Source organism: Mustela lutreola, chromosome X (genome assembly GCF_030435805.1).
Source record: "Mustela lutreola isolate mMusLut2 chromosome X, mMusLut2.pri, whole genome shotgun sequence".
NCBI classification, from domain to species: Eukaryota; Metazoa; Chordata; class Mammalia; order Carnivora; family Mustelidae; genus Mustela; species Mustela lutreola.
The window spans coordinates 92,579,169-92,601,070 of NC_081308.1; the positions used below are offsets into that span (position 1 = coordinate 92,579,169).

The window sequence follows — 21,902 nt, forward strand, 5'->3', positions numbered from 1 at the left end:
ACCCACATTGTCACAGGACCGGCCACGGCCACATGGCAGCCGCTGCATGCTGTTGTGGCTGGTTCAGGGTCTTGGCCTGTCACTGCCACGCCAAAAGCAGCACCAGCCTCTGCTCTCTGTTCTTCACCTCCAGCTCCGCCCCTGGCAGGGCGCACCTGGCTAGCTCTGCTCTGTTTTCTTAAGAGTGTGCTGAGCCAGAGAGCAACAAGGAAGGGAAGCCTGGACTGGCTCGAGGGTGGAAGGGCCCGGATGCCGGCCTCCTGAGGTGGCAGAGATTCCGAATGAATGCTCTACAGACTGGGAAAGGTAGCAGCACTGCCTCTTCCAATTCTAGCACTTCTGGGAGTCATTTCTCAGCTCACACTTCCCTCCTGTGACAGATACATAAATCCTTTGTGAAGAGGCTGCCGTGCCCCTTCCTGTCTCAGACCTGATTTTCCTCAGATGAATTGCACCACCTCCTTCAGACTTGCAGGGGTCAGACAACCAGACCAGGCACAGTGATACAGCCATCGGGCTATGGTGGAGAGGGGACAAGGGGGCTGTGATTTCCCATCAGCAACCTGGTCCCGTATCTCCCTAGCTCAAACCAGGTACCAGTGGACAGGCCCCTTGGAACTTCCTGGACAAACTGATGGCATAAACAACCATACGACACATTCCAAAGACACACAGAAGATTGCTGTCTGACTGGAAGCCAACTCCCAAGTATTTCTGGGGACTTCTTCCACTTTGCAAAATGTCCATGGCAATACCTGGTCTCGGCTTAGCTTCCCCCTACACCCACTTTCTCCTCTTGGTTTCTGTAGACTCCAGAGATGCAAGTTTATTTTCATAACAGCCCAAATAATGAGGAAGGCAGAACTACAGGGAAAAAAAAATGAGACCCACAGTGTGATTTCAAAGCGAGATATACGTGATTTTTTTTTTTTTTTACCAGATTACCTTTTATTTTGGATTATCCATTGCCACGTTCCAGTCACGTGAAATTCACGTGGAATCCATATATGCGTGGATAACTTATTTTCGTGAGGGCCTTCTTTATTTATGCTCAACTTAGACTGGTGTCAAAGTGACCCGGCATGCCTCAGTATGCAGAGACTGGCTAGAAGTCGGGGGAGGGGGCCTGGGGGCAGTGTGAGATTCAGTGACTACCATGGATATTCCACAAAGTGGATAATGAATATAGGAATAATCAAAATGTGACTCTACCCAGCTAAAAGAATGGGGCTATATGAGTAGGGCAGCTAAAGGTGGAGGCTGCAATGAATCGTTAGCACACAATTTAGTAGCATTAAGGAACAAGCATGATCCTGGACTCTCTAAATAGGAAAGAAACATGTAGGAACTATGAGGTCATCTTCCTTCTCTATTCCATGGCCATCGGCCACTAATGAAACTCTACACTGCTCCCTGTCTCCTGTTGGACAGCTAGCTCACAGGGTTAGGGCAGGCGATTGGGCCCTTCGAGATCCAGTTAATTTTGTTCCTTTCCTACCTTGTCATCTTCCAAATGTGTGTCAGTGGTCAGAGGAGAGATAGGGGGTGGGTAGTTGGCTAAAGGCAAAGGTGTGCCTCCTACATTCTCAGCTGTTACAGAGGACAGAATGAAATTTCAGGTGGAGAATTTGGACAGTGTCTAGAGGATGGAGAAGTACAAGCTGGTTCAAAGTGTGTGTGTGTGTGTGTGTGTGTGTGTGTGTGTGTGTGTTTAAACAGATACAGCTAATCTGGCAAAGGGGGCTGACAAGGGACGTAACACCTACCACTTAAGCATATTAAGTGGTGTGTAAGAAAGCTGAAGGACAGAATCTAAGAGGAAAGGTCTCAGAGAGCAAAGGTTGTGAAACACTGGAATGTACCACTAAAGGATATTGTGATATTCCCTTTTTACGAGGGGTTTGCTGCTCAACTGTCTCTGCCTGCGCCTTTTGCTAAAGACGGTTCCGGGGATCAGACAACATAGGAAAGAGAAGCAAGGCAAGGATGCAACCCAGCTGGAAGGAAGGAGACCAGACCCTTAACTTTATCACCTTTCTGCTTCCTTCCCGGGGTTCATCCCCATAATCTGCAAGGTGAGCCCTGGGAGGAGGCAGGGCTAATAATCACATTCCCCACCTCAGGGCAACCCAAGGAGGAAGTGGATCAAACTTATTTACATGGACAGAGCTCATCACAGACTCCCAGCAGAAATGGGAACCCTCTTCTCCAGTTTGCTTTTCTACAAACTTCCCACCGAATCTTGTCCAAATCTGTCTGGAAATCGGCTCCAGTCCATGTAAATTGCCACGGTCACATACTTCCTGTCTTACTGTGGCTTTGTGAATTCAGAGAAAGATCGTAACCTCTTTGACCCGCTTCCTGGAAATACCTCCTTACATCTGAGTTGAGTCTGCCCATGAACAATGCTGAGAAGAAATCAGTGGAAGCTGGTGAGGACAGCCCCACCAACTTTTCCAAAGCTTTCTGCCACCCCACCCTACGCCGACCATCCCCCTCTTTGTGTTCTGGAGTGTGGTAGAGACAGTGTCCCAGAGCAAGGGAAAGGCCTGCCGGTAATCTGTAGTGTTGAGTGTCATGGGGGCAGAGCAGGACACCAGGGATATAAAAATAGCAGGGTGTTCTTACATTTGGGACTAGGGCTGTCAGAGGAGGCCTTCGAGCTAGGTGTACATGGACGAGATGATCTCAAACCACACTGGATGGCCCCTACTACCTTCTGGCACCTCTCGCCCGCCTCTGCTAACGTAGTATGGTAGTGGGGCCCCAAATGCAGTGATTCGCTTACCACTGTCAAGACATTAGCCACATCTGAGTACCACCAGTATTATCCTTAGGGGCGCCTGGGTGGTGCATTCAGCTAAGCGAAGGACTCCTGGTTTTGGCTCAGGTCATGACCTCGGTTCAGGCTTGTGAGATGGAGCCCCACCTTGGGTCAGGCCCTCAGCACGGAGTCCACTTGGGATGCTCTCTCTCTCCCTCTTCCTCTGTCTCTCCCTACCGTGCTCTCTTTTTCTCTCAAATACATAAATCTTTAAACAAAACAAAACAAAAATAACTTAAAAGCAGATTCACTTCTTAAAAATGCCCCCACCTTAGGAATATTTTTGAAATCACAGGGTGTATGCATTAGACACACTCTCCCTCCTACTACCTATCAAATAAATAAATAGCCATAAAAAAAGAGAAAAACAAAGTTAGTCCACGTAGCCCCTAAAATCATCTTGCACGCTCCAGCATATGTTTACCACGCCTGGGGGAACAGTACTCTCTCTATAGTGTGCGCAGATGGTCCCCACCGCCAACAAGCGAGTCTTTATATCCTCCTCCAACGTAAAGCCAGCGGCGCAGGAGAATGCCCGCCTGGCCCGGGATATGGTTCCTGCGCCCGCCTCCCTCGTGCCTTCCTCTCAGGGCGAGGGCCCGGGGCCCTTCCTATTTTTCTCCTTTCAGGTGCCAGCCGCAGCCCAGGCTGGAGTTTGCACCAAAACACAGGGCCCTTATTCTAAGTCAAGTGTTCCTTCCCTCCAGCTACTTCCCCTGCTGAGAATTCCCCGCTAGACCTCACTTAGCTCGGACAGTGTCCTCTCTGGACTGGACTTCTTCAGCCTTGGCCCCAGGGGCTGCATCAGCGGGAGTGTCCCAAGCCCACATCAGTAGCCCGCCTGTCGGGCCGGGCGATCGCACAGGTCCGGGCGACCTGCGGCTGGGGCTGGCCATGCGGGGAGCAGGTGGTGCCTGGAGCTGGGAACACGGTCTTCCCTGGGAAGCCAGCGGCCGCCTTCTCCAGAGCCTGCTCCTAGGGTGGTCGGTGGGAGACAAAGCTGGTCCACAGCAGGAACAGGAGAGGAGGGGCCCAAGCGTTCTGCGGGCCAGAAAGATGTGCGGAGGCTATTAGCTCAACCTGAGCACTTTCTAACAATCAGGGCTGAGACGCCTCCCAGCCTGGGCAGGGTGACCACCCCGCACTGGGGATGCTTCACAAGACATTCCTGTTTCAGCCGGGAGCGCTCAGGTCCTTCAGCGACTTACAACTTTTGTTGTTGTTGTTAAACAGATAAAACAGATAATCATGCCCCAACCCCTGCCACTCCCACCCTCAATCAAACCTGGCCCGCAGGGTCTCTGGACACAAAGTCCTTAGAATAGCACCACAGCCCCTAGGCTGGAAGCTCCGCCCGCAGGGTGGCCTGTGGAGGGTGGGGGGGGGGTTAGGAGGCACCCAGGGCCTCCTAACTTCCACCACCCGAGAGGCGCCTTCTAGGTCAGGGGAGCCCAGCTTGAAAACCCTGTGGTGAGGAAAAGCAAGCCAGATCAGGACCCAAACCCTACAGCTTTGAAGGACACCGTAAGATTTTTATTTGTGACCTTGTTTAGACGTGTTAACTTCTATTTGGTCAGGCAGTGGCACAATCTCCCTCCCCTCTTTCTTTTGGTCCTCTGAACTCTCTCCTCCTCCCCTTCCCTCCTTCAAATTCACCATCTACCTGGCCTCTCCTCCCTTCCCCTCAACTCTCTCTTCCCTTTCTCCCTTCTCCCCCTGGGGCAGCCCCTAAGGCGCCAAGGAAGACCACAGGGCTCTAAATAGTGCAGCACTATTTCCTGCAGGAGTTCCAAGATCCCTTCCAACCTTAGGAATCTATGATTGATTAACTGAGTGGCAAGACATGATTGTTGAAAGTACTGAGCTAAGAAGGACGAGGGCCAGTTGCGTGGGAGCAGAGCGTGTGGTGGCGTGGATACGGGTGCTAGGGCAGTGAGCAGGTGTCTGGACAGGTGCTGGTGCTGGGGCGTGTTCCTCCTCTACTCACTGTCCCTATTGCAGCCCTCCTGGCGGGCAATGGACGTGCTGATGGGGCACAGCTGCTAGAGGATGTTGGTGATGACCTGCCATCTAGGGAGCCCTGTGCTCTCATGCCGGGCCCCACAGGGAGCTCTCTGGTTAGTGTCGCCCACCCTTGCTTACAGACTCTCCAGACAGAGTCTCCATATGGGAGGGGTGAGCGACTCTAAAGGAATCTGTATACAAAGCAATGTTCCAAACACCAACACTCACCTAGCAGATGGGTTGCTGGTAGCTCATCTGTGCATCAGTGGGGAGAGAGTAGCTGTATACAGTGACTATCAAATTCTCAAAGGGCCCTGCAGCAGGGGGTCTAGTGAAAGTGGGGGGATTTACCAAGAAAGCAGGTTTCTAAGGCAAGGGGTCAGTTCAGTCTCGTCTCTCTTCTTAGGCTCTCTTTGAGATCTGGATGTGAACACCCAAGACCTAAAAATACTCCTAATTCAACTGAGAATTTCCACAAAGACACATATAGAGAACACAAGAAATGCATTGTGGGTTGAGTACCTGAGTTTGGGGGCTTAAGGGGACCCCAGAGACATTTAGCGGAGAGGCTCATTAGCAACCACGCTTTGACCACACCCTCCAAATCCTAGTTCTCCTTAGGAGCTCATCCCGAGCCCATCATCCTTTGAGTTTTGAAAATCAACCCCAATCTTCTATTCAGTCTGGACCCCCTCTTGAGCTCATGATTCTTTACACATTTACCACTCTCTCCTTCTCTTTTCTCATTCATGTGAACTCCTTCTCCCTGACCCCAGCATTCTAACCTTTAGGAGTCCAGGGACTTATCCGAAGTGTCTGTGCATCCCATCCACACACATCAGGATTTTCTAGGTGTTATTCCTGAATATCTCAGTTGGGAGACGCTCTAGAGACCAGCTTGGCTCTCCCCTCCCCCACTTTCGTTCCCAGGGAAAGCAGCCCACAGAAGGGCAGGGAGATACTTACTCAAGCTCAAGCATCAGATTAGTGGCAAAGTCGGGACTGGAACCCAGATCTTCTGGATCGAAGTCTGACCCACTTTCCACCACCTCGAGCTGTAGCTCCTCCAGAAACTGTGCCTCGTCCACGAGTTCAGGGTCCTCCCCAAGCTGGGGCTCCTCCAGGAGCTGGGGCTCCTCTAGCCTTTCTCCCTTCATCTCAGCGGAAAGCCTCAATTGCCTGGCTGGGGTTGGTTCCTCTTCTCTCTCCCCCTCCCTCCCTTTCCTTCCCTATCTCTCTCTATTGCTGTCTCTGTAGCTGCAGGGCTAGGGGCAGGAGCAACTGGAAACTCTCCCTCAGGCTCAAGAGAAAAGTGCTCTCTGAGCCTCAGGGCCAGCCGGGCTGGCTGGACTGTGGAGGCAGGGGGAAGTTCCTGGCCCTGAGTGCCTTGGGGGCTCCAAGGCTCTGAGGGAAGGCTGGAGCTCCTGCGGCGAGCGCTGCCCTCCGGATCTTCTGCAGGGGCCGGGCCAGCTTCCTAAACTAACTCCCAGACTGAAGGGGAGGGCCGGAACCTCCGAGAGGGGGGGAGCCCAGACGGCGGCTCTGCCAGCCAGCCCCTGTGGTTGGAACTTTCTAAAAGACCAATGTTTCAGCAACTGATTTCTTTTCCAAGCTGAACAGCAGGCCTTTCTGTCCCCCTTGTATGACTGTGGCTGTGGCATGCAGCCCCAGCCTGAGCAGAAGCAGGATTCCAGGGCTGGGCCTCCATAACACCCAAACCACTGGTCAATTCTGTTAAATAAAATCAAATAAAAAACCACCGGTTTTGGCATCAGGTGGACCCAAAGCTGGTCTCCTGGCATGAAGATATTGTGTACCTACTGGGATGGGATGTGCACAGGCGTCTAGAGACGAGAAGTCGGAAGACCATTGGGTCAGAGAATCAGGAGACATGGTTTCTCTGTTCAGCTGGTCACTAATTGGCTGTTTATTTAGGGGCAAGTACACAGCCTCTCCTGGGCCTCAGTTTCCTCACCTGTAATGGGAGGGGATCGGACCTATGGGCTGTGAAATCCCTGCTCCTTCTGAGCCTCTGGGTCTCTGTCTAAGATGTGTGGTAAAGCAGAAGGTGCTGGCCCCCAACCCTGGGAAGAGGGAGGCTCGGGGTGTCGAAGAGGCAGTCCCTAGCTTCACTGCCTTCTGAAATCCTTCTTCATTTGCTCGCAATGACTGTAGAGTGCCTTCATGCTTCTGTAGGCTTTGATCTCTGGTACAAATTTCAAACCTCCCGGCAGCTTGCCCTACCCACCCGCACCCTCCCCTCCCTCCCAAGGACAAAAGCCAAAAGCCTTTTCAGTCATTTATACCTGAGTGTGAATGAAGAAGGTTCAGAGAACAAGCCTTGACTGGGAGACAGCCAGTCAGACTGGGTTGCTGGTGTTAGCCAGCTCTGGGCAAGAGGGGGTGTGGGACTGATGGAGCAAGGGGAGGGGTCCATGAGGGGACTGGTGAGAGGGGAAGGCAAGGCAAGGCAGACAAGGTGTTCTGGTTCTATATAAGACTTGCCTAAAGTAATGAAGGCTGGCTTCCCTTTACTGAAAGCTTCCTGGGAGCATCCTCTCATTTAACCTTTCCAGTCACACTCGCCCCATTCTTTAGATGAGAAAACTGAGGTCCAGGGAAGTCACTTGTAAAAGTCACAGTCTGTCAATGGTAGCTTATCAGATGGGAAGCCCCTGTGCTTCATGAGCACACAGGGGCTAATGTCTTTCTCTGCTTCTTGCTCCCAGAAACTCTACACCCCCCCCACCCATCCCAAACACCTCGCAGCAGAATACTAGAATAGACTAGCGAAGTCTCCCACATTTGAATAGGAGAGTAAGGACACAACATTTTGACCTGGTATTTCCGGGGGCCAATTTCAAGTACCATTTTCAGTGCATTAGTTCTTTATTCTCTTCACTGACCTTCATCCTGTTCATCTGGCAAGTGAGCTCTTCAAAGCCTTCCCGATCCTGATTTTCAGCTGATAGACTATTATGGCTCTTAGTGAATCACTCTACCCAAATCAAGGCTGCTTGATCTCGGCAGTGAGAAAGTGTCTTTGGGGGTTTGCTTCTACACGAGGGCCTCAGGGAGCTGGAGGAACTCCACAATCCGTATCTTAGGGCATCTTAGTCAGTGGGGCCATTCTGCCTTTCATTGCTACTGACTTGGGGTAAGAATGGCTCACGGAGGGGTACATGCAGTGCCCACGTTTTTAACAAGGTGACTTCTTTTTGCAGATCTCCTAATCCTAGGGGGGATCCCCCTTAGCTTGTGTTCTCATGGCTTGCTGCACCTTTCCTTTGTTACAATCAATTATAATGGTACAGTAATTTATGTAATTATTATTTAATATCTGACTCTGCCACTAGAATGTAAGTTTCCTGCTGCAGGGATCCTGCTGGTTTGTTGGTTGCTGCTCTATCCCTTGTGTCTAATCTTCCCTGGGTGTGTGGAAGGAGGAATCCTCTTCTACCACAAGTCGCTGGGGTGGGCAGTCTTCCTCCGATGCCCCTAACACAGGAGTGCTTCCCCAAACTGTTAGCCTGTGGAAGATGGGTGTCCCACTGAGGCTAATTTGAGAAGCCTGCAGGACGTGGGAAGGTACCCTAACAGCTCTTGAGGTCACCCCCCCTTCCAGGCCCCGAAGAGTACATGCTAGCTCTAATGACTGACCTTCAGTGGAAATTTCACAGACATTTTTGTTATGAAAGTATTTTCATGAAAACACTTCCATACTCCGCACACTCACTTCATTCTGACTCAGGAGCGCACCTGTTTCTGGCTCCTTTGTCTGTCCCCTCCTGTCCCTGGTCCTTATAACCAGCCCTCTTACACCTTCACCCAGTTCTTTATTTCTACGGTCACCACCTTCCCCATGTTTGCACCATATTAGAACATGCCATGGTACGTTCCTTTAGCTTCTCTGAAAGCTTGTTGTCAGGAAGTTCTTCCTATTATCTAATCTCAGTTCTTCATGCTACAGTAGAAGCCTGTTTCCTCTTGTTCTGTTCCTGATGTGGTTTGGAAGCAGCTAGTCACCATCTCTGAGTTGTAACTTTTCTTACGTTTGAAGATCAACCTCTCTTCTCTCTCTTCATCACCCTCCACTCCACCCTTAAACTCCTCTTAGATCAATCATCTTCGTTCCTTTAGCCTGGCCCCACAACCCCCTGAAGCCCCAGGTTTATCTCCTGCTGGCTAAGTTAGTCTCACGGGCCTTATCTGGACCCTTCACAGTTAGAATCCCTTGGATCAGGCCGAGCTCTCAGCTGTCACCTGCCTTGCCATTATGGTGGGGACCCACTGCTCTCAAATGAAAGCTCTGTGGAGCCCCTCGATTAATTTCTTTGCCCCTTTCCGAGGTGTAACCTCCTTTTGCTTCTACATTCAGGTTGTTTTTCAGCCTGGATGAATATCTGACATTTGCAGCCCAGAAAATTTACACCTCCGGCTCCAGAAAGGAGTTCAGCCTGAAGCTCTATGTCCCTGCCTCTGTACAATGAGAAGCATTCATAACTCAGAAGGAGGCCCACAAAGAGAAAGGAAAACCCAGACGACCCTCCCCTTTCTTTTTTCTTTACAGTAAATAATTGACAAAACCAAATTTTCCTCCCCACAGGCTATACCCACTTTATCACCAGTCCCCAGGACCAGCCCTTACACATTTCCATACTGTCATGGACTATTTTTAGCAAAGGATGACATTAAGTACTAGTCGCCCCGTGGGCTTCAAACTCATCTCTTCCTCTTGTCAGAATGCTGTTAGTCCTCCTCTTTTGGACCTGACAGCCACTCACAGCCTAGAGACATTTCCAAGGGTGTGACGAGCTACCTAATGGTACAACTCCAGAGGCTCCTTAGCAAGTGCTCCACCTCAAAATGTCTCCTTTGGCCTGGGTCTGCTGATTAGAATGAGACCAGGTCTGAAGATTTCAGTATTAGAGATGCATTTCTTTAGCTCAAGTATCACTTCCTTAGGTCACCTTGTCTGATTCTTCGTTAAACTCTCTGGTGGCATCTTATTCCTTCTCCCTCCTAGCACTTAGTCAGTTTGTAATTATACATTCATTAGTCTGACTGACTGGTTAATGCCTGTCTATCTATCCCACTCTGCTGATTGTTCCATGATGGCTGGGACCATGGCTCTTGTGATTTTTCCCATTCTATTCCCAGTGCCTAACACTGAGCCTGGCATAGGGAAGGTGTGCAAGAAATAGTTTTTTTTTTTTTTTTTTTTACTGAATCTGTTCATGAGTGTAAATGTGAATTCTCCAGAGCACTGGTGGTAAAGGGTATGAGTGTGAGTGCCCAGCACACTGGCTGGGGAGAGGGTCCCAGAAAGCAAGGGTGGAGTACGGCTATGGTCAGGTGACTTCCTTCCCCAGGTGACTTGAGGCTGGCTCTTTTTGCTACCCCAGCTCCTTCTCCTATCAGCTGGAGGCTTCCCTCCTTTCTGCCTCTTACTCCAGGGCCTCCACTAGTAGGGCACATGGGAAAGAAGGATTTGAGCAAGGTGCAGACAAAGCTAAAATGGCCTCCTGCAGGCTGCCAGCAACTTTTATCCAAAAACAATTGGGCGAATTGTGTATATATTCTTTGGCAGCACCTTGACTTGTCCCTGGTCCTGTGACCCTCCACAAGGGGCCTGGTGGAGATCAAGGCCAGGGGTGCTGAGATACAAAGCCACCCACCCCCCAAGGCTCCTCTGGTTCCCACCCTCAACTGCCTGCCCAAGCTCAAACCCCCTGGTTCCCATGAGCTTTCTTCAGGCAGAAAAGAGAGGTGCCTTCCTGCTCTCAGGCCCCAAAGGCCTTCATCTATCTTGGCTAGCCCAGGTCTCCAAGGAGAGGGTACTAGGGGCCAGCTTGCCCAGAGTCTAAGAGGAGCAATGAGAGGAGGGCCAGAAGCTCTTCTCTAGTTCCTGAAGCTTGGTGACTCCAGGTTTCAGTCCAGGAAGAATAGAAAGTGTTCTTGGCTGCTGTCCCCACTCTAGGCCAGCCCCTTCCTACCCATGATCCCTTCTCAACTGGCAAGGATCCCCTCCCCTGTCCCAACCAGAGAGCCCTGCAGCTGCTTCCCACCATGCCAAAGCCAACCCATTCTTACAGCCCTGCTGGAAGCCACAGCCATGGAGAGACTCTCCCTTCCTAGTTTGCTTTGGCACCGCCCAAGCTCCAGACCTGAGGACCCAGAGAGCAGCAAGCCCCAGGCCTCTCCCGCAAGTAGCAGGAGTCCCTACTGGGCCTACAGTTGCCTTACTGGAACTGCTTTGTTCTCTGATGGCCTTCGTGACAGCTTCTCCACCCCTCCAGCTACACTCTTAGTTCCCCAGACCCCATCCTGGCCTCTGCCACCTTGCCTGTCTTCTTCAGTGCTAATCAGGGTAGACACTCAATAAATCCACAGTGGGGGCTCGATCAGCAGTGGGCCCTTAGTCAGTAAATGATGGTTTGGATGACTGAAGTGCTTGGTCACTCCGTCCAAGGCCGAGTGAGGGGCTGCCATCATTCATTTCTCTGTGCACCTGGTCAGGCAGAGTATGTTGCCTTCAGACAGAGCAGGGCTTTCTCTTAGTCTTCCTTCCTTTCTCCTCCTCCTCTTCCTTCTTCTTCTTCTTCTTTTTATAGCAATGGACTCTGAACTGGAGGGAAGGGAGTTAGGGAGAAGCGAGGGGCTCAAAGCCCACGAGGGGGGTCTCAAGAAAGGGAAATTCTGCACCTCCACCTCAGACTCCCCGATATTGACTGGATTCTGGCTGAGATCTGGGGGACTTCCAGGGCCCAGCTCTCCTGAGCCCTGAAATGATGGTCTTGAGCCTGTCTGAGGATTCCTGAGTCTGAGCTTTAGATATGACCATGTCTGCTGGTAATTTCCATACCACTTTTCTTTTTACTTTATTTCCCCGTTTCTTCCTCTTTTTCTCTAACCAGAAAGCAGTGTCCCCAACTACCCTCAGCCTGTGAGCCATTTACCCACTGGCAGCCCACTGGGATGGGCTCAGGCAAAGACAAGGGAAGAGAAGAAGAGGAACTCTTGGTTTAGTCACAAACTCGGAGGCAAGGGAATAGTAGATTGGTTGGCCTGTTCTGTGTTGTAGGTAGTCAGATGAACTTTAATTAGAGAACTATGTCAGAGAATCCAGTGAGCCTGACTTTGCTGGGGCTCAGCTGCACCAAGCCAGGTAGTGTAATTTTCTGAATAAGCCAGGAGGAAAGCTAAGAGTTATTGTTCTGGCCAGCCTGGGGACTTCACGGAGAATGGACTGGGAATTGGCCTTCCTTTAAAAGGCTCCTCTAGCCTGTAGTAAACCTTTCTGCCTGGGGTCCCACGCAGTCTCTGAACCAACATGCAGATACAAAAGGAAGAGGGGCTTCCAAGACCTGTCCTGGGGTCCCACCAGAAGCGCCAGGTTGTCTTTTTAGCAGTGTAGGATCGGGTGATAGAAGAAGTTGCCCTCCCTGTCCCCCACCCCCAGCCCTCACCAAATGTCCCAAATCACATTAAGCAGAAGCTTGAGGCCTCAGTAACCTGGCTTGGTTACATAAGGCACCATGCTCGATAATGAGTCAGGGCCCTCAGGCTGGCCTAGGCCCAGCCTAGTCTGGAAGTGAGGCTAAGCAAGGTAAGGGAGGGCAGGAGGGGGGGCTGGTGGGTAAGCCAGGAAGGAGCCCCTGGAACCACTTCCCTTCTTCTCACTCCCTTCTTCCTCAGGGATAGCAGGCGTAGCCAACTGATGGCCTAGACAGCTCTGACGGGAATTCCGGCCAGACCCCTAGGCTGTGAGCAGCTGCCCTCCGTCTTGCCTGAAGAGAAGACAAGAGGAAGTGGGTCGAATACCCAAGGCTATTTTGTGAGTAAATTCTTCCTTCGAGGAAGGATGGGAAGGTCCCTGTGGGGCTCTGTCCATAGGCAGGGCCCTGATTTCAGGCTGGGCCTATTTGAGGAAAATGGCTCCCAGGAGAGGAAGGCTGACAGTGTGCCTGGGGCATCACTGACCAAACCTCCTTCCAGCTCTTGTTTCTCCTCAGGCTAGTGTCTGTGCCACAGGAAGCTTCCCATTTGGTCTGCTGGCTGGGATCTCACCCCACTTATACTGTCTCCAAATGGGCAACAGCCACTTTGGGTCAGGGATCACCTGCTAGAAGGTACAAGTGAATTTGCCTTGCTCACTGCTAAGATTCCCTCCTGCCTTGATTAGCATTTGGGAAAGCTTGCTTTCTACTCTCCCAGACCCCTGTCTTATTCCCAGTCCAATTCCTTCACCCAGCTGAATGTCAGCATGGTAGACAGTGGCCGCCCTGAGCCCCTGCCACGACTCCTCATGAAACCTGCTTTGAGGCTGGGATCTAGTCTTCTGGACCTCATGTGGCTTCCATTAGCCCACAGGGCTCTATGGAAGGCCTGCCCTGCCAAAGCTGCGGTCTTACAGCAAAGCCCTCACCCTTGTCCCATTATTGCAGGCATTGGAACAGCACAGTATGTCCTGGGTCATTATTGCTGTCTTCATCTAAAAGGGAAATTTCATCTTTTTGACCCCTGTGGTCTTGGAATGCCTTCCCTTGAGTGCACAGAGCACACAGAGTGCTCCACAAAATGGGCCCAAGCTTAAGTCCCGCTCAGCACATTGGCTTCTCCAGGGCTCGAGAGGCGATTGCATGACACCAACCAATTTATTATGTAAACCCAGCCAGCCATGGCAGATTATGGCTTTGTAGTTATCTTGAGGGATGCCTTACATAAGAGGAGAAAGTTCAGGTAGGAGCAGCATCGCAATGAGCAAACACAGCGCAACGGCCACCACCAGGTGCAGACAGACAGGGTTGGCCTCGCTCCCCTCCAGCGGCCCACAGGGTGGGGGCAAGTGCTGTGCTGGGCTCCATCACTCAGAGGACAGGAGACCCTGGCAGCCTTGGCCAGACGCATCTGTCTCCGTTTACCCAGACTCCCTGGCCTTCAGGACCTGTCCTGGAAAGGAGCCAACGCTCTACCTGGAATTGACAGCTTGTTAGTTTATCTGGAAGTGCAAACACGAGCAGGAGTATTAACCTTCTCTTAAGGCAGGGAGGGAAAATAAGGTCACCCTGGAAAGAATTCTTTGCTGAGGTGTGGGCTCCCATGGGTCCATTCCTGGCAAATTGGAGCAGTGGGTGAAATTCATGCTCTGTTCTTACCATTTTTTAAAAAAATATATCTTATTTATTTATCAGAGAGAGAGAGAGAGAGCGAGCGCACACAAGCAAAAGGGACTGGGCAGAGAGAGAGGGAGAAGCAGACTCCCTACCAAGCAGGGAGCCCGTGGAGGGGCTCAATCCCAGGACCCTGAGATCATGACCTGAGCTGAAGGCAGATGCTTAATGACTGAGCCCCTCAGGCGCACCCCCCCCACCACCATTTTTCATTAAGAACACAAACCCTCCAGCTATATCTCTCCAGTCCCCATGATGCAGTGGGCTTCCATGGCCACCAGCCTTGCCTCTCTACCTCTCCTCCAAACTTGGGTTTCCCATGTGTCACTCCCACAGAATCCTATTCCGAGTGAGTGGCCTGTTTGGCAGGAGGTCAGATAAATAAACCCACACAAAGTAGTCAATGACAAATAATGATGTCACATGTGGCTGAAAGGTATGGTAGCTCCTGGGCACTCATGAAAGGAGCACCCTAAAACCTTTGCCAGCCTCTGCTTCATGAGCCCATGAGCTTCAAAAGCCCATCATCTCCCCTATAAAACTTCCATTTCCATCACTTCATTAAACTTTTTAGCTTTCTTTTCATTGGAATCACCAGCCCTAGCAGCTGACCCAGGGAGAGGATATTCTGCCCAAAGATCCAGGGGCTCAAAAAGATGCCTGTACGCTAGCGTGCACGGCAGCATCTTCCATCATGGCCAGCTGGTGAAGGGTGACCCTTGTGTCAGTGGACTGATGAGTGGCTCGACAAAACGTGTTGATCCACACAACAGCATACTATCCAGTCATTAAGAAAGAACGAAGTACTGTCGCATGCCACAGCATGAGTGAACCTTGAAAACCTAATGCTCAGTCAAAGAGGCCAGACCCAAAGGACACGTAATGTAGGGTTCCACTTACATAAAATCCCTAGAGCTGGCAAATTCAGAGAGACAGGAAGTAGAAGAGAGGCGACCAGGGGCTGAGGGGGAGGGGAGGACGAGGAGTGTTTAACAGGTGCAGAGTTTCTGTTGGGGCAATGACAGACGGTGGTGATGGTTGTACAGGCTGGCAAAGATCCCCGATACCGCTGAATTGGCTACTTCAAAGTGGTTAGAATGGCAAACTTTATGTTATATATATTTTACAGCTAATGTGTACATATTACTTATATACTTCATATATATACATAAAACATATTTATCATATATATATGATGTATGTATATCATATACATACACCGGCAAAAGCCTCTTTGCACATGGAATTCACATCCAAGCCTCAAGAGAAAGACAACTTCTTACATGTTGAGATTCTCATGAAGCATCCACCTCATGACTGTTAAGTTTGTAGATGCATTTGTGTTGTTAGGAGGGAATGTGCCTTAATCCAAGAGTGTCTATTCTTTGTCAGACCACTAGGTACTCCAAATAGTTATTTTAAATTACCTTGGGTGAGGGAAGGACTTTCGAAGTTTGATACCAAAAGCGAAAAAAATCACAAAGGCAAAGAATGACAGGCTTGGGCACACAGAAACCCAAAACCTCACTACAGAAAAAAAAAAAAACCCTCCATCCTCAAATTCAACTAGCAAATTAGTTGACAAAGCGTTGCAATCTCGAATTCGGGGTTTCTCACGGTGTGGTCTGCATACCACTGGTGCCATGGAAGAGGGATTTTAGATGGTGCACAGATGTCAAGGTGGATCTTAGAGTGTGAATTCAGACACCACAGCAGGCAGGTAAGAGAGTTGTTTTGTGCTTCAAATCATGCCATGTAAGTGGCTATGCCCTCAGAGGTCAAATTCAGGAATATACACATATAAAACCATTAGTTCGGGGGTGCCTGGGTGGGTCAGTGAGTTAAAGCCTCTGCCTTCGGCTCAGGTCATGATCCCAGGGTCCTGGGATCGAGCCCCGCATCGGGCTCTCTACTCTGCAGGGAGCCTGCTTCCTCTCCTCTCTCTCTCTGCTTGCTTCTCTGCCTACTTGTGATTTCTCTCTCTCTCTGTCAAATAAATAAAATCTTTAAAAAACAAAAACAAAAACATTAGTTCGAAGATTCACTTAACAGAAGCCCAAATAATTTGTATGTGAATTTTTCTTGGAAACCTGATCTCTGAACCTCTATCTTTCCCCTTGCTGCTATGTACCAACTCAATAGGGAAAGTTAAAGGAATTAGCACAGGCAAAGCAATTTGACTTTATGTTATTATTTTTTTTAAAAAATTTTATTTATTTACTTGACAGAGAGAGAGACAGTGAGAGAGGGAACACAAGCAGGGGGAGTGGGAGAAGGAGAAGCAGGGTTGGCACTGAGCAGGGAGCTCAGTGCGGGGCTGGATCCTCGGACCCTGGGATCATGACCTGAACTGAAGGCAGACACTTAACGACTAAGCCACCCAGGTGCCCTATTTTCTTTCTTTCTTTCTTTCTTTTTTTCAAGATTTTATTTATTAATTTAAGAGAGAGATACAGAGAACACAAGCAGGGGGAGAGACTGCGAGAAGCAGATTCTCCACTGAGCTGGGAGCCCAATGTGGGGCTCGATGCCAGAACCTGGAGATCATGACCTGAGCCAAAGACAGACACTTAACCATCTGAGCCAACCAGGTGACGACCCTGCTACTGTTATTTTCTGAGCATCTAAGTATGGGAACCCGTTGTTGCCAGCCAAAAACTTAAAGATGGACAACAAGGGCTTTTAGAGCTGGAAGCAAATTCTGATTCCGAGTGTCTCAGGCCACACTGGGCAGGTGGGCTTGGGGGACACAGGCAGAACAGAGCTGACTGAGATGCTTTGGATAAAATCTAAGAAATAAATTTGAGGTTACAACATCAGTGACAATAATAGACTATGGCAAAGGCTCTTGTTCCAGCTCACTACACCTTACTGATCAGAGAATTAAGGTCCCTCAAATGTCAACTTTGCAAGTTTTTTTCATAGGCTACTTTTATTTTATTTTAATTTTTTTAAAGATTTATTTATTTATGGGAGGGGAGAGCACGGGCACAGGGAGGAGTGGAGGGAGACAGAGAAAGAATCTCAATCTCTCTGAGATTGAGAGAATCTGATTCTGAGAGAATCTCAGGCTCTATATGCCCAGCTCAGACCCCAACATGGAGCTCCATCTCAGGACCCTGAGATCAGTTGGACTCTTAACCGACTGAGCTGCTTGGGTGCCCCATATTTTATTTTATTTTTTAATAATTTTTTAAAGTAGGCTCCGGGCCCAAAGTGGGGCTTAAACTCACGACCCTGAGATCAAGAGTCGCATGTTCTACCAGCTGAGCCAGCCAGGTGCTACATTTAAATTGGAAATGTTAGCTGTTCGCCCGGTATATTCTATCTGCCTCCTAAGTTTTCCAGTTTTAGAAGCATATTCAAATGATAAGGCAGAGTCCCTGAATAGAAGGGTGACCAATCATCCCAGTTTCCCTGGGACTGTCCTGGTTTGAACATTGGAAGTCTTGTTTCCCCAGACTGGAGGGTTGGTCACCCTACCTAGTAAGGACATTTTAACCACTTGATTAGTTTTCTGGGCTAATATTTACCTCAGCTTAACAACTCTTTCTTCACAGACAATTCTTTAGTGTCTGATTGATCTTAGGCGGAGTTTTGGCTTTGCTCTTTGTTGGGAGGTATCAGGCAAGTTTCTAAATTTTCCCAAGCCTCAGTTTCCTTCATTATAAAATAAAGAAGGGTGACAACAGTACCCCTTCCTTTGGGTTGGTATCAGTGAGATTATGCAGACAGGAGGCTTAGTACATATTTTAAACACTCAGTAAATGTTAACTATTAATCTATAATTGTTGTTAGTTACCTAATACAAGATCAAAGGGATGGTATTTATTTATTTATTTTAAAGATTTTATTTATGTATTTGAGAGAGAGAGAGAGAAAGAGCGAGAGCGAGCATGTGCTTATGTGCTTGCACACGAGTGGGGGAGGAGGAGCAGAAGGAAAGGGAGAAGCAGGCTCCCCGCTGAGCAGGGAACCCTGAGGACATGGGGCTATATCCCAGGACCCTGAGATCATGACCTGAGCCCTAAGGGATGGTATTTAAAACACATCTTCCCCTGGGGCACCTGGGTGGCTCAGTCAGTTACACTTCTGCCATCAGTTCAGGTCATGATCTCAGGGTCCTGGGATCCAGCCCCGTTTGGGCTCCCTGCTCAGTGGGGAGTCGGCTTCTCTCTCTGCCCCTCCTCCCTGTTTGTGCTCTCTCTCTCTCAATCTCAAATAAATACAATCTTTTAAAAAACAAAACACATCTTCCTCTCACCCGATATTTTAGAGGCATCCTTATATATGAACAAGTTGCATGTCCATAGGGACTTCTACTAGGCTAGGAATAAATGTATGTGGTTCAAACAACAGAGATCACACTTAAATATTAATAAGGATTTTCCAAGACTAGTTTAAAGTTGTAAAATCTTTACAGAGGACCACACCAATAATTAATCAGTCATCTGGTTACAAAAAACAAACAAACAAACAAACAAACAAAAAAACCAGTTACTGAGTACCGGCTGTCTAACAAGTAGCTGAGGGAGAACCAAGTGAGTGTAAAACACAGTCCTGCCCTCAGATTGCTTACACTCTTGTGTTCCAAGGATTCCAAGAACTAAGCTAGGAGCCAGGGGCAGGTCAAAGTAGACAAACCAGATAGAAATGAAGAATGTGCCCCGCCCTGCCCTTCCTCCCTGGAATACAGGAGCCCTGGCAGCAGGTGAGTGGGCTGCAGGAGGAGAGGCGGATGAGTCGCTTTTCTAGAAGAGACAGCCTTCAAAGTCAACAAATTAAAGGAAAAGTATACCCAGACAGGAATTTGAAATATCAAATCATTAAATGGAACCGAAGTAAAAGGGATGGCTGAGTTTTGAAGACAGATGCCCAGGGAATAAATGAAGTAAGAAAGAGGAGATTTTCACTTTGGAGAAGGCTGCCCAGCTCAGAGACCAGAGAAGTCCCATGACCAGCAATAATGGTCTCCTACTTTGCTAAGGAGGATGTCATTCTGGGCAAAGCCTAAACCACATTCAGAATGTCTAATCTCTAAGGTCCCAGAAAGGTCAAGGAAACTGAGACAATGCTTCATCCTTCTAGAACTCTACGGCTGTTACCACAGGACTCGGTCATTCCCCTGCCTCACGGAAGCCTGAGGGCTTACTGGTTTGCTGCTCAACTGTTTGGGACACCGAATTGCTCTGATTGCTAGAGGCACAGGACTCAGGTACACCTTTTTAACCATTCGCCCTCCTCCCTTGACCAATGCCCTCAGCGCCCCCACCCCCAACCCATAGTATTTCCAGGCTTTGCCAAGAAACAAGTGTCAACAGGCAGGTGTCCATGGGAGTAGGTGTCGAAGGAGGTTTTTCCATTCAAGAAACCCAGACAACCAGAAAGCATCTCTAGGTGTGGCACAAACCAACACTGATCTTAGGCTCTTAGCCTCAGACCTCACTCACCTAGGTCCTACCCTCCTAGGTCCTGAACCTAGAAACCAGAGCCGAGGAAGTGTCCCCTCTTACACTTTAGCAAGGCCATTTAGGGCAGTTTCTCTCCCCCCAAAAAGAGTACAAATGCTGTAGACGCTCTTTCCTGGTGTTTCTGCCACTCCTCACCACCACTCTCCTGTGGTGTGGAGCAGGATTATTAGGAGCCTGTTAGGGCTTTAGCTGGGCAGGGGCTGCGGGTTGTCTGTGGTGTGAATACACTTGTAGTAATCTTTCACAAGAAACGAAGATTCCCTAGAAACCTGTTCTGTATGCGGCCTGGTTTCTTTGAGACAATTGGTGCTTCGTGTGAAACAATAAACGAGAAAGGGCTTTGATGGCCTGTAAAATGCCTGAGAAATACAACTTGTTATGATAGTGCCAAAGAAATCGGCAGCCCTGCTTGTGGGGCTGCAGAGGCAAACCTGGTCTTAGTACCAAGTGAGGGCAGTTCCTGCCAATGGAATCACTTTGAAAATGTCCCATGTGGGCTTCACAAAGCCACCCAATGATTCAATAGTCTGTGGGTGCTGAAAATTTCCTATTACCTTGGCTCAACACACCACCTCCCCCCTCCAGACCTGGAATCTCAGAACTAGGAGTCTGTTTGTTTGTTTGTTTTTAAAGATTTTATCTATTCATTTGACAGACAGAGATCACAAGTAGGCAGAGAGGCAGGCAGAGAGAGAGAGGGAGAGAGAGAGAAAGAAAGGGAAGCAGGCTCCTTGCTGAGCAGAGAGCCGGTGGGGCTGGATCCCAGGACCCTGAGATCATGACCTGAGCCCAAGGCAGAGGCTTTAACCCACTGAGCCACCCAGGCGCCCCTCAGAACATGAGTCTTAAGAGACCAGAAAGATCAGGGAACTTGCTCAGGTTCACACGTGGAGGTAGAACCACAACTTGTACCACAACCCTGGTCTCCCACAGCGGGGTTCTCCTCTTACATAACCTTTGTTGTTGAGAGAGAATAAGATCCACCCCTATACATGCGTGCGTACACACACACACACACACACACACAAGCACAGATGCGCACACGCGCACCCAGTGTCCTGTCCGGATGGTTCTAAGACCCCAAACCCAGGGCTGGGTTTCCTGCCTCCCCTGTCTCAAAACTGCCTCAGTTGCCTCTCTGCTACCAAGACTGGCTCTTACCAGAATGTCTTGGACTGGAGGATAGCGGCAACCTTGAGTCTTCCCATTGTGTTTTTCCCCTCTCCCTCCCTTCCTTGTTCTTCAGCAGGATATCTAGAAAGTCTGACCTGCACTCCAACACAGGCCTGCGGAGATGGGGGTTCATCCACCCACCCACCCATCACAGGATGCTCTCTCAGGGGCTGCTTTTAGCCGCCACTGGAAATTGAAGGCCGTGATCCACGGAGTCTCAAAAAATACCATCCAGAGTCTCAAAAAATTCTCACACATGTCTAATTTTTCTTATTCTTCACCCTCCCCCCATGCCAGCAGCAGCTTAATTTGTCCTGACATTTTGCTTGCCCTCGATGTCAGTCAGGGCCACTCTGTAATTTAAAAGCTCTTGCAATTGCAACCCGAGTTTGCATATTTAGAAATGGGCTTCTGAGAAAGGTGGAACTCGGATCCCAGGAGCATCCCGTGGCAGAATCCCCAAAACGGAAGCAGAAACGTGCGCATTTCAGGAGGGGGTGCCGCTGGCTACCCCCAAACCGAGCTAGGGCTCTGCCCACCTCCTGGACTCCAGCATTTCCCTAGGCAAGTCTCAAATTCCCTTCAAAATAAGGCTCCCACCTGCCGGGCCTCCCCTCTGCCCTGCTGGCCTCAGAGGAGCATAAGGGTCCGAGTCAGGTCTCGGACACCGGGAGCCCCGCCTCCCCAGTGCTCCCTCAACCCCACCGCGTGAACAACTCGGTCACCCTTTCCGTCAGAGGTGAGGGTCCGGTAAAGGCCGGCGCCAGCCTGGACCGCGTGCCCACCCGTCTGCCCAGGCACCCACCTGTGGAAGAAGAGCAGGATGGAGAGCATGGTCTGGTCGATGTTGCGGTTGCAGATGCCCTCGTTGATCAGGTAGCAGGGGTCCCGCAGCACGGGCTCTAGCGAATCCTGCCGCATTATGCTGTTGAGCTTGTCGGTGTTGAGGTTCTCGAAGATTAGCTTCTCCTGCAGCTGCCGAAAGTTGCTCACGGTAGGGCTGCCCGGATTGTTGTTTTCTCCGCTGCTGTCGCGCTGGAGCCCGCTCCGGTGGGCCAGGTCCAGGCAGCAGTTGCAGCAGTCGAGACCGACAGGTGAACGACAGTCGGTCTTGGGCTGGGCCATCTTCTCAGGCTCGGGGGCCGTTTGGCCCTCGAGGTCAGGGTCGGCTGGCAGGTGCGCGCCCGCCGGGCTAGCTTGAGGGGACTCCAGGGTGTCTGGAAAACACAAGCTGCGAGAGGAGTTGGAAATTAGCGC

At 50.0% G+C, this 21,902-nt stretch overlaps 2 protein-coding genes across 3 annotated transcripts in view; one reads left to right on the plus strand and one right to left on the minus strand.

Moving 5' to 3' along the window:
* TSC22D3 (TSC22 domain family member 3) overlaps window positions 1–21,902 on the minus strand; it is a 62,192-nt gene that overhangs the window by 39,528 nt on the left and 762 nt on the right. For both annotated transcript variants that reach the window (XM_059156635.1, XM_059156639.1), the window contains exon 2: window positions 21,451–21,876. In XM_059156635.1, the coding sequence (XP_059012618.1) occupies window positions 21,451–21,876 (426 nt within the window). The remainder of the gene's footprint in view (window positions 1–21,450; window positions 21,877–21,902) is intronic.
* The window catches only part of NCBP2L (nuclear cap binding protein subunit 2 like), a 50,900-nt gene that overhangs the window by 7,415 nt on the left and 21,583 nt on the right, over window positions 1–21,902 (plus strand). The window contains exons 2-3 of the mRNA XM_059156640.1: window positions 12,527–12,665; window positions 19,090–19,216. The gene's annotated coding sequence lies outside the window, so the exon portion shown is untranslated. The remainder of the gene's footprint in view (window positions 1–12,526; window positions 12,666–19,089; window positions 19,217–21,902) is intronic.